Source organism: Rhinoraja longicauda, chromosome 12, assembly GCF_053455715.1.
Source record: "Rhinoraja longicauda isolate Sanriku21f chromosome 12, sRhiLon1.1, whole genome shotgun sequence".
Classification (NCBI taxonomy): Eukaryota; Metazoa; Chordata; class Chondrichthyes; order Rajiformes; family Arhynchobatidae; genus Rhinoraja; species Rhinoraja longicauda.
In genome coordinates this window covers 27913682-27929748 of record NC_135964.1, presented here as the reverse complement: position 1 = coordinate 27929748, position 16067 = coordinate 27913682, and the positions used below count along the sequence as shown (strand labels likewise).

At 41.1% G+C, this 16067-nt stretch overlaps 1 protein-coding gene across 1 annotated transcript in view; it reads left to right on the top strand.

Moving 5' to 3' along the window:
• The window catches only part of sms (spermine synthase), a 36918-nt gene extending 23068 nt beyond the window's left edge, over window positions 1–13850 (top strand). Inside the window, exons 10-11 of the mRNA XM_078409304.1 lie at window positions 7087–7202; window positions 11893–13850. Of these exons, the coding sequence (XP_078265430.1) occupies window positions 7087–7202; window positions 11893–11923 (147 nt within the window). The 3' untranslated portion in view covers window positions 11924–13850. The remainder of the gene's footprint in view (window positions 1–7086; window positions 7203–11892) is intronic.
• Window positions 13851–16067: the final 2217 nt, after the last annotated feature.

The following is a 16067-nucleotide window of genomic DNA, read 5'->3' as shown; positions in this document are numbered from 1 at the left end:
GTAAGGTGCCTGATAGTCTTCCGGCTGATTCAAGAGAGTAAGATGCATGAGATTCATAGTGACTTGTAGTTTGAATTTAGAACTGGCTTACAGAGGGTAGCAATTGAAAGGGTTTATTCCGGCAGGAGGTCTGTGACCAGTGGTGTTCTGCGGGGATCTACAATGTGAACTTGAATATCGATGGGTAGGTTAGTATGTTTGCAGATAATATTGAAATTGGGGGAGTCATATCTGTGATGAAGTGTGCCAGAGGATACAGCGGGATATTATTTACAAATATCAATGGAGGTATGACAGATGGAGTTTCATCCAAGCAAGTCTGGGTGTTGCACTTTGGGAGGTTGAATGAAAGGGGTAAGTATATAGTTTATGTCAAGGCCTTTAACAGCATTGACGTACAGAGGGCTTTTGGGTTCCGTTCATAATTCCCTGAAAGTACCAATGCAAGTGGATAGATTGGTAAAGGTGTATGATATGCTTGTCTTCATCAGAAGGGGCATTGAGTCAGGCAATCATGTTATAGCTTTTTAAAACATTGGTTAGGCTGCGCTTGGAGTATTGTCTGCATTTCTGATCACCCTATTACAGTATGGGTGTAGAGGCTTCGTAAAGGGTACTGCAGAGGTTTTACAGAATGCCACCTGGATTCAAGGGTATTAGTTGTAAGGAAAGGTTGGACAAACTCGGATTGTTTTATCTGTAGTGTCGGAAGTTGAGGGGAGACCTGATAGAAGTATAGATGCATAGATAGGGTAAACAGTCAGAACCTTTTTGCTAGATGGAAATGTCAACGGTTAGTTGGCGAAGCTTTAAGGTCAGAGAGAGAAAGTTTAAAGGAGATATGTTGGTCAAGTTCTTACACAGTGGTGGGTGCTTGGAACGTGCTGCCAGGGGTGGTAGTAAAAGCAATACGATAGTGACGTTTAAAAAGGCTTTTCGGTAGGCAAATGGATATGTAGGAATTGAAAGGATAGAAACATAGAAAATAGGTGCAGGAGGAGGCCATTCGGCCCTTCGAGCCAGCTCCACCATTCATTGTGATCATGGCTGATCGTCCACAATCAATAACCCGTGCCTGCCTTCTCCCCATATCCCTTAATTCCACTAGCCCCAAGAGCTCTATCTAACTCCCTCTTAAATCCATCCAGTGATTTGGCCTCCACTGCCCTCTGTGGCAGAGAATTCCACAAATTCACAACTCTGGGTGAAAAAGTTCCTTCTCGCCTCGGTTTTAAATTGATTGGATATTGATTGGAGGGATAAAGGCAGGCACAGGAGAATAGTTTAACGTGGCGTCATGTTCGGAACAGTTATTATTGACTGAAGGGGCTGTTCCTGTGCTGTGTAGTTCTTTCTGTTTCTTGACAGCTGTTTTAAATAGTGTTTGGTAACACTCGTGTGACTTATTTTAATTGGGAATAGACAGTTGTAAAGAGGTATAGATGGGCTAAGTCAGTGAATATTTACCACAGAAACCGGCCCTTCGGCCCATGATGACCGTTTTGTTATGAAGTAGCCATCTATATTAATCTCATTTTCCAGCCTACTATGGCTTGATGATTCAGGTGCTCGTCTAGATTATTGAATGTTGTTTGAGTACCTGCTTCTTCCATTCTATCAGGTGGGTGAAAGCAGTGCTTCCATTTACCCATTGTGAAGGGCTTAAATTTGAAGTATTTGGATTTAAATTGGAGAAACACAAGGTCAAAATATTTTGGGTGCAAGAAAGGTATTTTCTGAATGGTGATAAAACAAGAAATGTGGCAAAATAGAGATGAAAAACTTACGGTAACTTAAGTTACTTAAGTAACTTAACACTGGAGTTTAGAAGGATGAGAGGGGATCTTATAGAGACATATAAAATTATAAAATGACTGGACAAGCTAGATGCAGAAAAAATGTTCCCAATCTTGGGGGAGTCCAGAACCAGGGGCCACAGTCTTAAGAATAAAGGGGAGGCCATTTAAAACTGAGGTGAGAAGGAACTTTTTCACCCAGAGAGTTGTGAATATGTGGATTTCTCTGCCACAGAGGGCAGTGGAGGCCAAATCACTGGATGAATTAGAGAGTTAGATAGAGCTCTGGCGGCTAGTGGAATCAAGGGATATGGGGAGAAGTTGGGCACATGTTACTGATTGTGGATGATCAGGATGATCAACATTGAATGGTGGTGCTGGCTCTAAGGGCCGAATGGCCGCCTCCTGCACATATTTTCTATGTTTCTATGTATAAAAATGATTCAAAGGGATGAAATGTTGATCTTGATCAGTGTCCTGTGGTACAAGGGATGAATGATATAAAGTTGGCTGGAGTTGCAGTCTTACTGCAACTGGAATATAGAACAAGTGAGTGAAAGATTTGCTAAGCCATGATATAATTGAAAGGTGGAACAGGCATAAATCTTTCTGATCTTCAATTAGTGTCCCTCTAGTTCCTACATTTAACTGCCTTACTCCTGGTTTGTCACAGGGTTTAGCTGGTGGAGGCTAGGGCAACAGGGATTCCAACCCAGAATTCCCTAACCTTTCACTCTGGATCAATCCATGCTCTCTCGTAGAAGATAGGAGGATGTTCTGCTTTCTTTGAAGTTTCTGCTTAGGAAGTACCTATTTGCTCAGATTAGAGAGTCTCTTCATCAACAACCTTCTTGCTCGCATCTGCAGTATCTCGTGTCTCCATTCTACTGCTCCACTGCAAAATCAAAGTTTGGTTCCTTTGAAGAAGTTATTATCCTCTGTCTGATAGGAGTTCTTTGAGACCATCTCTCACTGCTCCCCTTCTGTGATTCCTGCCGCTCTTCTGAATGTCCCATTTCCCTTCACAGCTGCCTGACCTGCTGGGTTCCTCCTCTGGTGTTTTTTGTGCCTTCATTCTTCAGTCAAATATTACAGTACAGGTCAAGTTATCCTTGTGATCCCATTAGGCCTGCTAAAAAAAAAGTACTATCACTGTCAACAGAGGCAGAATCCTACTGCTTCTCCAGAGGACCTGTTTTGGAATGAAAGGATAGGTTGATTAGATAAGTTGCTGTCTTGAGGCATTTTCCAGTCAAGTCCTAGTTATTTCCATTTCCTCACAGTAAAAATGGTGACTCTTTTTGTGCGATGTCCATTAACGGAGAGCTTTGTTCAAAATCAGCATGATACAAAATTTCTTACTGAGTGTACAAAAGGTGCAGGACTGTTGGTGCACACTGGGTGGCAACATCTACATGTACAATACCAGACAAGGCAATTTGGATTTGGAATGTTTTATGAGCATGTTATATGTAGTTGTGTTTGCTTTGATTTCTAAATAGCTCAGATATGCGATTGATTTTCAAAACATTTAACTTCTGTTTTGAAAAATGCTCTATCAGTTTTCTTAAATATTAGATATGGGTGAATGTTGAAGAAAGTAAGTACTGTAAATCACAAGCAGTAAAATATCTAATAATTACATGGCTAATCGTGTGGCAGTATGTGGAAACCCTGTGGCCCAGCTTATGAGATCTGAAAGAATTGTAAGTTCTGTGTAAAGAGCAGAGAAGTTCTGGATTCCTGACCAACATTCTGCCTTCAGGCAGCATTACTAAAACATTATCTTTACTGAGCATGTATTTATCCAGTTAGAAAATTGCGCAAAACAAAGCTGCACATTCTAATTATGAAGCAGTCAGTGTGTGTATGTACAGTTAAACTCTGGCTTCTGATTCCCCTCTCACCTTAAACCTATATCCTCTGGTTCTTGATTCCAATACTCTGGGTAAAAGAATATGCATCTACTCTATTCTCTTCATGATCTTATACACCTCACCTCTATAAGATCAACTCTCACCCTCCTGCTCCCCAAGGAATAAAGTCCTAGCCTAATCAACCTCTTCCTATAGCTCAGGCCCTCGTTTATGCAACATCTTCATGAATATTCTCTGCACTCTTTCCAGTTTAATAACATTTTTACTTTGGCAGTGTGACTCCCAAATGTGGCCCCCAAACGTCTTGTACAACTGCAATGTAACATTCCAACTTCTATACTCAGTACCTTGACTGATGAAGGCCAATCTGCCGAATGCCTTCTTGACCACCCTATCTACCTGTAACATCACGTTCAAGGAAACATGTACCTGATTTCCTAGATCCCTCTGCTCTATAAAACTCCTCAGAGTCCTGCCCTGGTTTGACTTCCCAAAATGCACCACATCACTATCTGCATTAAACTCCTTGGCCCACATGCCTAACTAATTAAGATCCTGCTGTAAACTTCGATAGCCATCTTTGCTATATAGGATACCACCCACATTAGTGTTATCTGCAAACTTACTAATCGTGCTTTGTACATTCTCATTCAAATTGTTGATATAAACCACAAACAGCAATGGGCCCAGCACCGATATCTGAGGCACACCACTAGTCACAGGTCTCCAGTCTGAAAAACAACCTTCCACCTTCACCCTCTGCTTCCTTCGAATAAGCCAATTTTCTATTCAGTCGGTTAGCTCTCCTTGGATTCCATGTGATCTAACCTTACAGAGCAGTCTACCATGCAGATCCTTGTCAAATACCTTACTGAAATCCATATATACAATGTCTGCAGCTCTGCCCTCGTCAATCTTTTTGGTTACAAAATATTCGGATCAGATTCGTGAGACACTATCTCCCATGCTGACTATCCCTAATCAGCCCCTGTCTATCTCAATGCATGTCCATTAGAATATTCTTCAGTAACTTGCTTCCAGATGTTAGGCTCACGTCTATAGTTTCTAGGCTTTTTCTTGCAGTGCTTCATAAATGGAGGCACAACATTAGCCACCTTCCAGTCTTCTAACACCTCGCACTTATTTAATGGTGATTCGTATATCTCCGCCAGAGTGCCTGAAATTTCTTCTCTAGCTTCCCAGTGTCCCCTAATATATCTAATTTAGCCCGAACAATTTGTCTACTTTAATATTCCTTAGGGTGTTCATCACCTCCTCAACCATAATACTGAATGCCTCAAGACACTTCCATTGACTATCCCTATTTCCCCATTCTTCATGTCTTTATGTTAAAGCACTTGTTGAGGACCTTGCCCATCTCTTGTGGCTCCACACAGAGATGCCTCCTTTGGTTTCTAAGGGCCCTATTCTTTTTCTAGTTACCCTCTTTTCCTTAATGTGCTAATAAAATCTTTTCATTTTACTTAATATCTGCCCCCTTGTTGCCCTCCTGGTTTCTTTATTTAGCATGCTCCTCAGTTCCCGAAACTACTTCAGGAATAACCTTGATCCCAGCTGCCTATTCCAATCTCATGTCTCCTTTTTCCTGGCTAGGGCCTCAATTTTTCTCATCATCCAAGCTTTCTTACACCCATCTAATGCATGCCTTGAATTCAAGCTCACCCATGAACACATCAGTCATTTGTCCTTCCCAATTTCTTAAGAGAAGATCAAACTTTGCCCTCTCCAGTGTAGGGCCCTCTACACATCACCCGAAGAGACTTTCCTGAACAAATTTGATAGATTCCGCCCCAACATCCCTTCACCATTCATACGGACGTCCAGCTTCTCACTTGCCTCATTCCCGCATTGGATCTCCCCCCCCCCCCGCCACCAATGTAGTTTAAACCCACCTGTGTAGCACTAGCAAACCTGCCTGCCAAGATATTGGTTCCCCTCAAGTTCAGGTGCAACTCATCCTTCTTGTACAGGTTACCACTGCCCCAGAAGAGATCCCAATGGTACAAACTAAACCCTTTTCACCTGCATCAACTCCTTAGAATCGCGTTTATCTGTCCTATCTTCCTGTTCCGACACTCACTAGCACGTGGTACTTGGAGTAATTCTGACATCACTATCCTTGTGGTTCTGCTTTTCAACCTTTTTGCCTAACTCCCAATCATTTTGCAGTGTGTCAACATGGACAACGACTTTCGGCTGCTCTGTGTGCTAATTGCAAGAAGCACTGAAGCAATTTACTCAGACTGCTTTAACAGTAAATCCCAAGCCTTCAATCTGGACCACTTGGGAGGTCAGGAGATGTACAAGAACTCCAAATTCCCTCCCTCAGCCCCACAATGATTTGGAAGTATATCAGCATCCATCCTTGATCGATCAATATCCTGGGAATCTATATTTAATGTGCAAATGAGACCCCCTTTTCTCATTTGTGCAAAGGATTTTGGAAAAATTTGCATGCTGGCTGCAGGAGTTTAATATGGCTTCTCACCAGCACCATCCCAAAGGTTTAGATTTTTAGATTTAGAGATACAGTGCGGAAACAGGCCCTTTGGCCCACCGAGTCCACGCCGCCCAGCGATCCCCGCACATTAACACTATCCTACACACACTAGGGACAATTTTTACATTTACCCAATCAATTAACCTACATACCTGTACGTCTTTGGAGTGTGGGAGGAAACTGAAGATCTCGGAGAAAATCCACGCAGGTCACGGGGAGAACATACAAACTCCGTACAGACGGCGCCCATAGTCAGGATCGAACCTGAGTCTCCGGCGCTGCATTCGCTGTAAGGCAGCAACTCTACCGCTGCGCCACCGTGCTGCCCAAGGTAATGACAGATGGTCAGTAAATGTTAGTGTTGATCAGACTAGTCTTCATCCCATTAATTAATGAACGTCCACATTTTCCTTGAGAGATATAAATGTAGGTGATCTCTGATTACGGCAATGTAGTGTTCTTCTGAACTGTTGATAACCCGGATAGTTTGCAAATCGAAAATGTGACTGCAACTGAGTTCCCACACAGTAGATGATGACTGCAGCCTAGCAGCAGCTGGCAAATCCAGACCACCAGTCTCCCAAACTCTCGTTCATATTATGGCTGTACATATGTTGGGCATAACCTGGGAAGGATCAGTAGATGCAGAGATTCAGAAATGGGCAGTTGCATGTTTACAGCTGACATACTCTTTGAGACTGACCAAGAGCTCACTTTAATAAATTATGGGACAGAGTAGGAGTTGGGATGGCAGCCTGGTGCCATCTTCAGCTGATCATTTTCACATTTGTTTCTTCATACTGCCTGTTTCCAGTTCAATAATCTTGTGAAACTTAGTCCCTTTTCGTCCTTGGAAAGTGCCTAACTTTTGTGTTCACTTTTTTTCCTACAGGGTAATTGTGCAAACTTAACTGAAGCACTCGCGATGTATGAGAAGCAGCTGAACAAGCTCTATTGTCCTGTGGAATATTCAAAGAATGTTGTTTGTGTTCCCTCGTATGCAGAATTGTATCCTTTTCCAAACATTTTGCATTTTAAGTAGCTTCATTATATCTGAATTTTAATAAGTTGAATTCTTTTCCTAAATGAGTGCTGTGGTAAATTCATCAATCCCTAGCATATATGGAGATCATAAGGAGTGTGAAACTTGTTCTTGTGAAACTTGCTGAGGGGTGCTTGGTATCTGATCCTAGCTTCAGGACATTGAAGAATTTGGGGGCAAGTGTTCAGGAAGAGAAATGAAGTGGGGAGAAGAGCAAGTCATGAGCTGACCTGTTTCAGCAATTTTTGGCATTTAAATGTTTTGGAGATGCATTCAAATCTCTGGATTTCCTGTGTCAATATCCCCTTCCAGCACTGCATCCCCTTCCAGCACTGCACCTTCTAAGCCCTGTGCCTTTCTCTCATGTTGGCCATGTATGTATCCCCAGGTTCACAGCACTCTGGCTGCGCTTTCAGTCATCCGTGCCCAAAGCTTTGGAATCCCTGCTCAAAATCCACATTTTATTCTTTGTCTTTTAAGTGCCTCTGTGACCAAACATTTGGTGTCTAGTCCTATTATCTCTACATTGACGTGCTGTCAAATGTTCTCTTCTTGTGAAATACCTTGATCCATTTTTACTAGTTAAAAGCACAACATAAATGCAAGTAATTCAGAGGCATGTGGAGTAGAAAGATAAGTGTGTTGAAGTTATCCTTTGAGTGAAGTATAATGATCATTGTTATCAGTAGTTATTCACAAAATGCTGGAGTAACTCAGCAGGTCAGGCAGCATCTCAGGAGAGAAGGAATGGGCGTCGTTTCGGGTCAAGACCCTTCATGGATTAGGACGACAGCTGCTGAGTGATCAGGCTAAGTAGAATTGTTATCAGTAAGATCATGCAATGTTCTGAATTTCTGGAAAACCTGTCTCAAGGATTAATCACAGCCTAATAAGGAATAATAATATAGAATGTTGCAAATACTTTTAGACTATCACTTTGGGAAAAGAAACTGAGTTTATCTTTTCGTGTTGATAGCCTTTCATCAGATGAAGATTGAGAAGAGCACAACTCGACTGCATTTCAGTGATAAATTGAGCAAAAGCTTTGAGGAATTTGGGCAATGTTTTATAGTGTTGTATACATGCAATTCCTTCCAAGATATGAATGGAGGTAATAACAATGGTGAAGTGACCCGTTATAAAACAGTGGAAAATTGGAAAGTAGTGTTGATCTTATCAATAGCTTTGACTTATGAATTCATTGAACTTGTGACCTTAGCTGTCGATCACATTATTTACTTTGGCGAGGAAATGGAGTACATTGCGTCAGGCCTCATCCCCAGATGGTTTCTTGTAGAGTATTGAAATCATGACATATTTTTTCATTTTGACCATAACTCCAGCAGTCATAACAATACATAAAGCCACCATTGAGCTCTACCATTAGTGATGTATTTCTGCCTTGTTCCCATGGCCCTTCAACCTCCCTTCCTTATCCACCTGCAATCTAATCTTCAAATTGATAGTTGCTGCTCAATTGTTAATTATAGAAATAAGCTTTAGAACATTGGAAAAAGTTTATTTTGTTTTTTTGTTATCCTGTTTATTTAATCTTCTCTTTTGGTACTTGGTTCTTGATCCCTCAAATACTGAAAATGAACTTCTTTTGTCTGTCTTGTTTTATCGTAAAACCATTTGGATGTTTGGCGCAGGTTTAGTTTTTAAGTTTAGGGTTATTAGGTTTATTGTTACTGAGGTACAGTGAAAAGCAGGCTATCCAAACAGATCAGATATTCTATGCATAAATGTAATCGAGTCAAGCTCAAGTATATCAGAGCAACAGAGAAGTTGCAGAGTGCAGAACATAATTCTCAACATTGTAGCGCATCAGTTCTATAGACAAATGTTCACAATGAGTTAGAGGTGAATCAGACTACCCTAGTTTAATCAAAAGCTTTCTAACAGAGGAGACAAAGCGGTTGCAGAGTTTGGGAGTGCACGTTTTCAAGCTTCTGTCTCTTTTGCTGGGGGGAACGGGGGATATAGAAATAACCGGAGTGAGACGAGTCTTTGATTATGTTGGCTGCTTTTCCAAGGCAACGTGAAGTGTAGATAGGGTTAATGGTGAGAAGTTTGATCAGTGATGGACTCGGCTACATTTACAGCTTTCTACAATTTCTTGTGGTCCTGGGCAGAACTGTTCCCGAACCAAGCTGTGATGCAATCTGACAGTATACTTTCTATGGTGCTTCTGTAGAAGTTTGTAAGATTCATTGGAGACGTGCTGAATTTCTTCAGGAAGTAGATGGTGTTGGTGTGCTTTCCTGGCAATCTCATCAATATTGTTGCCGCAATGTGGAGGTTGCATCACAGGAGGCCACTCTGCTAGTTATGTGCGTCCCCGTCAGAAAATTGAGCTATTAAGGTAACTCCAACTTCCCAGCTTCCATTTAGCAGCACAAGTGGACAATGTGGGTAAGGTGACATGGGGGACTTTGTTAGTCAGGACACTGCAAACAGGAATAGAGAGATTATGATCCAACTTAATAAAACATTGGTCAGACCTCAGCAGGAATATTGTGCTCATTTCTGGTCACCATACTACAGGAAGCATGTGATAGCGCTGGAGAGGGTTCAAAGGAGATTCAACTGGATGTTGCTTAGGTTGGAGGTTTGTGGTTGAGAAGGAACTGGAGAGGCAGGATCCATCCCTTCAAACTTGTTCCATAATTCCATTCAATCTTTATATATTAATAAAACTCTCATCTTGTATATATATTTGTATATAGGTATGTTCCCGAAATACAGCCAAAACGGTACACGATTGCGCAACAATTTTTGGCCCACCTTACTCACCATTCGCCTTGATAAAGTTTTGTTACATTTTAAAAGTAATTAACAAACTTTAATAAATGCGCTTCCCCCATCCCCTTGCGCAGCAGCGCATGACCCGCTCCTGACCTTCCTCCTGTGGTGCAGCGTGGCGACAGAAGGTCAAAGAAGATGGCCTCCAGCAGGGCAGAAATTTGGCAGCTCCTTGCGGCCACCCTCCAGCTGCTGTCCGCCTGGGGTCGGGGTGAATGGCTGCCTCCCCCCTTTCCTTTTCCCCCTGGCCGTCAACGGGTCCGCGTGTCGTCATTTGGGGGAGGGTTGCCAGGCCGCTAGAGAGCTCTCCTCCTGCTGGCTGCCCGGGCTGGCGCAACGGTAGAGTTGCTGCCTTACAGCGAATGCAGCGCCGGAGACTCGGGTTCGATCCTGACTACGGGTGCTGTACTGTAAGAAGTTTGTACGTTCTCCCCGTGACCTGCGTGGGTTTTCTCCGAGATCTTCGGTTTCCTCCCACACTCCAAAGACGTACAGGTATCTAGGTTAATTGACTGGGTAAATGTAAAAATTGTCCCTAGTGTGTGTAGGATAGTGTTAATGTGCGGGGATCGCTGGGCGGCGCAGACTTGGTGGGCCGAAAAGGCCTGTTTCTGCGCTGTATCTGAAATATGAAATAAAATAAAACATAAATGTATTCTGTAGTAGAAAATTATACTTCTGGGTAAAGAGATTTTTCCCTCACCTTAATCCTAAATGTTTTACCCCATAGGGTATGGAGGAATATGGATCATGTATAGGCAGGGTTACCAGTTGTAGGAAATCTCAAATAAAATAAATCTGGAAATATTCTGAAATAGTTAAATTCATAAATTGAGACTGATTTCAAGATAAATAATGAGTTGAATTTAAAATAGTGAAGGCCAAGGACAAGGGTTAGAATAGGAAAGGGAAAGGGAATTCAAGCGGCAGGTGACCATAAACCCAGGGTCACCTCTGCAGACACAATGGAGGCGTTCAGCAAAGTGGTCACTCAATTGATGCTGGAGAAACCAACATAGAGGAGACCCATATGTGCACCAAATTCATTTCACTAAACTGTAAGATGTTCTGGTGCATTACTGCTTCACCTGGAATGCCCTAGAATGTTAGATGGGGTCAAAGGGCAAGTGATGCACTGCCTGCGGTTGCAGGGGAAAGTACCATCGGAAGAGGAGTGGTTGCTGTTGATGGAAGAGCGAGCCATGCAATTATATGGGAAACAATCCCATCAGCCATCTGTTGAAAGGCTGGAGCAATTAGGTTTGTATACACTGGAATTTAGAAGGATGAGGGGGGGATCTTATTGAAACATATAAGATAATTAGGGGATTTGACACATTAGAGGCAGGAAACATGTTCCCAATGTTGGGGGAGTCCAGAACAAGGGGCCACAGTTTAAGAATAAGGGGTAGGCCATTTAGAACGGAGATGAGGAAGAACTTTTTCAGTCAGAGAGTGGTGAAGGTGTGGAATTCTCTGCTTCAGAAGGCAGTGGAGGCCAGTTCGTTGGATGCTTTCAAGAGAGAGCTGGATAGCGGAGTGAGGGGGTATGGGGAGAAGGCAGGAACGGGGTACTGATTGAGAGTGATCAGCCATGATCGCATTGAATGGCGGTGCTGGCTCGAAGGGCTGAATGGCCTACTCCTGCACCTATTGTCTATTGAATAGTGAATAGGGAGGGAAACATGACTGATGCTGGAATCTTGTTGGGGGGGTGTGTGCAATTTTTGGTAACTTGTCAGAATATTAACTTTCCTATTCAATGTGAAGTGTTTTAAATTATTTTTTAACCAAGATAAATTGTGCGTGTGTAGATTCAGTGTGTTTGCTTTCCTTAAGCTCCTTGTTCAGATGGGTGTTCTACACTGTATGGAAAAAGTAAAACTTTTCTTTTCAAAACAAAAGTTGAGTTGTAATTTTATGAAAATCAATAAAGTTCTTAATCATAAGGATGCCAGGGTGAAGTGCTGCATGATGCTTTTTAGCTTGAACCCTGGTTCATATTCTTTCTAAAACAAAAAATGCTGTGTACTCAAAGTCAAAAGTGCTGGCCCAAGGGCTCTTGCACTCTGCTGTGATGCACAACTCTTTTCATGAAATGGCAACTTCTATATTTTGCTGCATTTTGTTTTATTATTTCTGGTCAATTATATTTTAAATGGAAGTGAAAGGAAAAAGTCTTGACTCCACTGGTCTAATGCGTATTGCTGTAAATGTGAACCTAGTTCTACTGTGTGAATGGCAAATTCACAATGTGTTTGGTGATATTTTGTTCATGTAAATGTTTATCTTTGTTTGCATTTCAACTGCTACATACACATGTCAACCATAAAACTGTTTGGAAATTAAGTTTTTTATTTGCTGTTTTTCCTCAGAATCAACACAAATAAAGAGATGTGTTGCTATTTTAGCAAAGTTACTACTGTTGCCTCTTGAAAGGGCTAATGGCAGGAGAAAGAAGTGTAGATTGCTTCATGCATGGAAAGTGGGAATCAATTGTTCAAACCTCTTTCTCTGTCATTGTATGAATGTTTGTCCAGGCATGTTGCTAATATTAGAGTGATATGTTTATTGTTTCATTAATCAAAGCAGAATAGTTTTTCTTTCTGGTTGAGTGAAAATGTTTTCACTTATCAGCACTGAGAACCAAGCGGTTTCTATAATTATTTATTTTGGTTTGGATATGAATGAACGAGAGGTTACAAAGACATTTTAATCATAAATTTAGGTTAAAGCAAAAAGTACCATTGATGCTCCTGAAAGCATGGGAATAATAATTCTAGGTAATGGGCCCCAAGTCCCATGGGAAAAATAAGAACAAGGCTTTGATACTTTAACCTGAATATGGAAAAACCCTGCAGATTACTCATTCCCTGCTTTTGGTAATGTGGTTCTATTATTTGCCAGCAGTCACTCATATTCATCACAAATATCAGGGTGAATGAACATAATTAACAATGTTACTCCACTAATGGTGCAGAGCATTAATTGCAACAAGTAGGTTGGAGATTCATGCTTGTATTGTCATTGCATCTCTCACCTGCTTGTAGTAAATGGTCATCACACCTGCAAAGGAATTTCAGTGAGCTGTCTCAAGAAGTAAATATTGGATATTTAGTTATAATGATCAATCAGCCAGTTGTTAGTCTTCAGAACATTTCTGTTAAATTAACTTTATTTCCCTTCAAAATCAAATTAAAATAAATTGCAAATCAACAAGGAAACTGGTGGGAAATATCAGGAGACAGGCGGGATATTTTTTCCATCAAATTGTATATTATTTGATATTGGTTTAGCAAGGACCGTCTAATTTTGCAAAACCCCACTTAGGAGAACTGTATTTTTTGCATCCTTTGTCCTTGTGCAGCACAACCTTTATTATATGTAAGCTGATGTACGAGTTTCTGCAAGTCCTCTCAGAGAGCTGGCTTTCTCTTGTAGTGTATTGTGAGGTGGTTACATTCAAATAGCCCAGCCGGCATGCACAGTAATTCAAACACGTGAAATACTTTTTCTGCATGTTAGACAATGCAACTTCACACAAAACAGCCTTTGCACTAAATGCTGCTCTCATTGTGTAGAACTATGGTCAGGTACAGTAGACAGGAGTTTATAAAGATTTTATCAATAGTGATTTAGTTCTGTAGTTTAAAAAAAGTGCAACAGTGCAGTAAATCTTACAATAAATGTCTTAACTTGAATTCAGCTGCTTGTTTTAAACTCGTATAAAAGTTTGTGTATGTCAACATGTAATGAAAAGGTACAAAGCCACAGCACTGTAAACATTGTACCCACATAAACTCTTATTTTTAAAACAAATTCTGGAGTCTTTCTTTGTTCCTTTCCTGCATTCTCACCTCATGTTTCGGGTAGAGGCTGGAGGTGTGACATGAATCAAATCTTGTAACTTGACACAGCCAAGTTGGCAGTAGGCAGCTTGATTCATTGTCTTCATTAGTGTTTCTGCAGGAGCTCATTCTAGCTCCTTTATACTTTACCAATGCTGTTCTAGGCAGCTGATTTACTTAAATAGGATGGATATGTCCTACCTTGCAAGAAGGTGGTGGAAGTTGATTTGCTGGACAATTTGGACTCAAATGAGAGCATGTTGAAGATCATCGATATACAGATCAGAATGGATGTCAAACAGGTTGGCAGTACATTTGAGATAATCTAACAATTGCATAAGTCAAAATTATCATGCTGACTTTTCAGGTAACTTTTGCAGTTGTTGAATAGTGGGGAGTATTAAATGATTATAATGGATAGAATGTTTTGCCCCATTCACAGGAATATTCAATTGTGGCCTGCCTTCATCGGAGTGAATCCTGAAAGGCTTTTGGCCAGTCTTGCCTTGCCTGATCTCGTAAATTAGCCCCGCACATCTGATACTACCTCAATGTTCGCCCAGCACCCTTTTAGGAGCACACTCAAGAAGATCATAGTTCACTGTGCAATTTTTATTTTGTGTACCTAAGATTTACTGATATTTCTGCTGGAATGGATTTCACTTCAAAGATTTCACCATATTTATGAAATTCCCTTTAGCTTATCAAACCAGATTTTTAACCATGTCTCTTCCTGTGACTGAAACCTTTCTTTATTCTCCCATGCCCTCTCAAAGACCCTGCCATCATACCTGAAGGTGCCCAGATCTGACACAGTATTGCATACAGGGGTTAGTTGTACTTTAAAGACGGGGTGTGACTTCCTTCCTTTCTTTCTATCTATCACTAAAGATAGAAAGTATACACCATCTTTAAAGTACAGAATCAGACCACATTCATTAAAAAAATGTATAATTTAGTTTCTATTGTCTCATTTGTTCTATCAAATTGAATCTCATCAAATATGTTCTATTTTGCCTGCAGCACACCTGCCTGTTTTCGCTATCTTCCCAACATGCTCCTCAGGGCTGACTAATCGGTGTTATGTTTCTGAATTTTGTGCCATTTACACATTTTTCCCTTAGGGTATAGAATATCTTAATGAGCTTCATACTAACCTCGAGGAAGCATTCTCCAATCTGATAAATAGTGGTTAATAGTTTTTTCTTTCTGCCCGCTGGTCAATTTTGTAACTCTGGAACCTCTGCTCTTTTCACCTCCAGCACTTCACTACACTAATAGTAATGATTAATTATACAGTTTCTACTGTTCCTTTATCTATACAGGGCTCCATAGCTTACAGAGCCTGCAATGAGTTAATTCATCAGGAGACATCCTGAAGACTAAAACATCACATTGCAGTTGGTCAGGAAGCAATTGGAAGGATTCAGTGTACAATCCCATCAGTCATTGCAGATGGCAGGCAGGTAAAGCATATTCTGTTGGAGTGTGCTTGGCTCATTTGTTTACCAGATGACACTCAAGGAAAGATTGTTTTGAAAATAATGGATTAATTAAATGTTTTTGAAACACATTAATAAGGCAGTCAGCATGGGGTTGACTTGCGATTTATTACGTGAGGAGTTTATCGAATTATGCTGAAATCTGACCATTGACAGGTGTTGAGACATGGGCGAAAGCTGCTGATGGAGTTAAGGATATTTTCTGGTCTGGTACTTTCCTAATTCTTGGGAAGCATGAGTACTCTGGTACTATCCTAACTCTCAGAGGATGAAACCTTTGCTGCAGTTGGTGTGAGAATTGTTTTTTCACATCTTGTGTGGGAAGAGAATTCCAGGTTAGATATTGTCTAATGTTCTTGCAGGCTATGGCAAAATGGTGGAGCTTTAGAATGGCCATCACCTGGATTTCCAGTCTTGGCCAACATACAAGATCCATATTTGCATCAAATATAGAACAGTACAGGAGTACTGGCCTGCAATGTCTCTGTTGAACATGATGCCAAGTCCAAATCTTACCTGCCTGCACCTAATCTATATCCCTCCATTCCCTGCATTTCCGTATGCCTATCCAAAAGTCTCTAAATGCCACTATCATAGCTGCACTTGCCCCTCTCAAGTTAAAACTATGCACTCTAATTGTTTTTTTTCATCCTGGAAGACACGTTTTGACTGATTA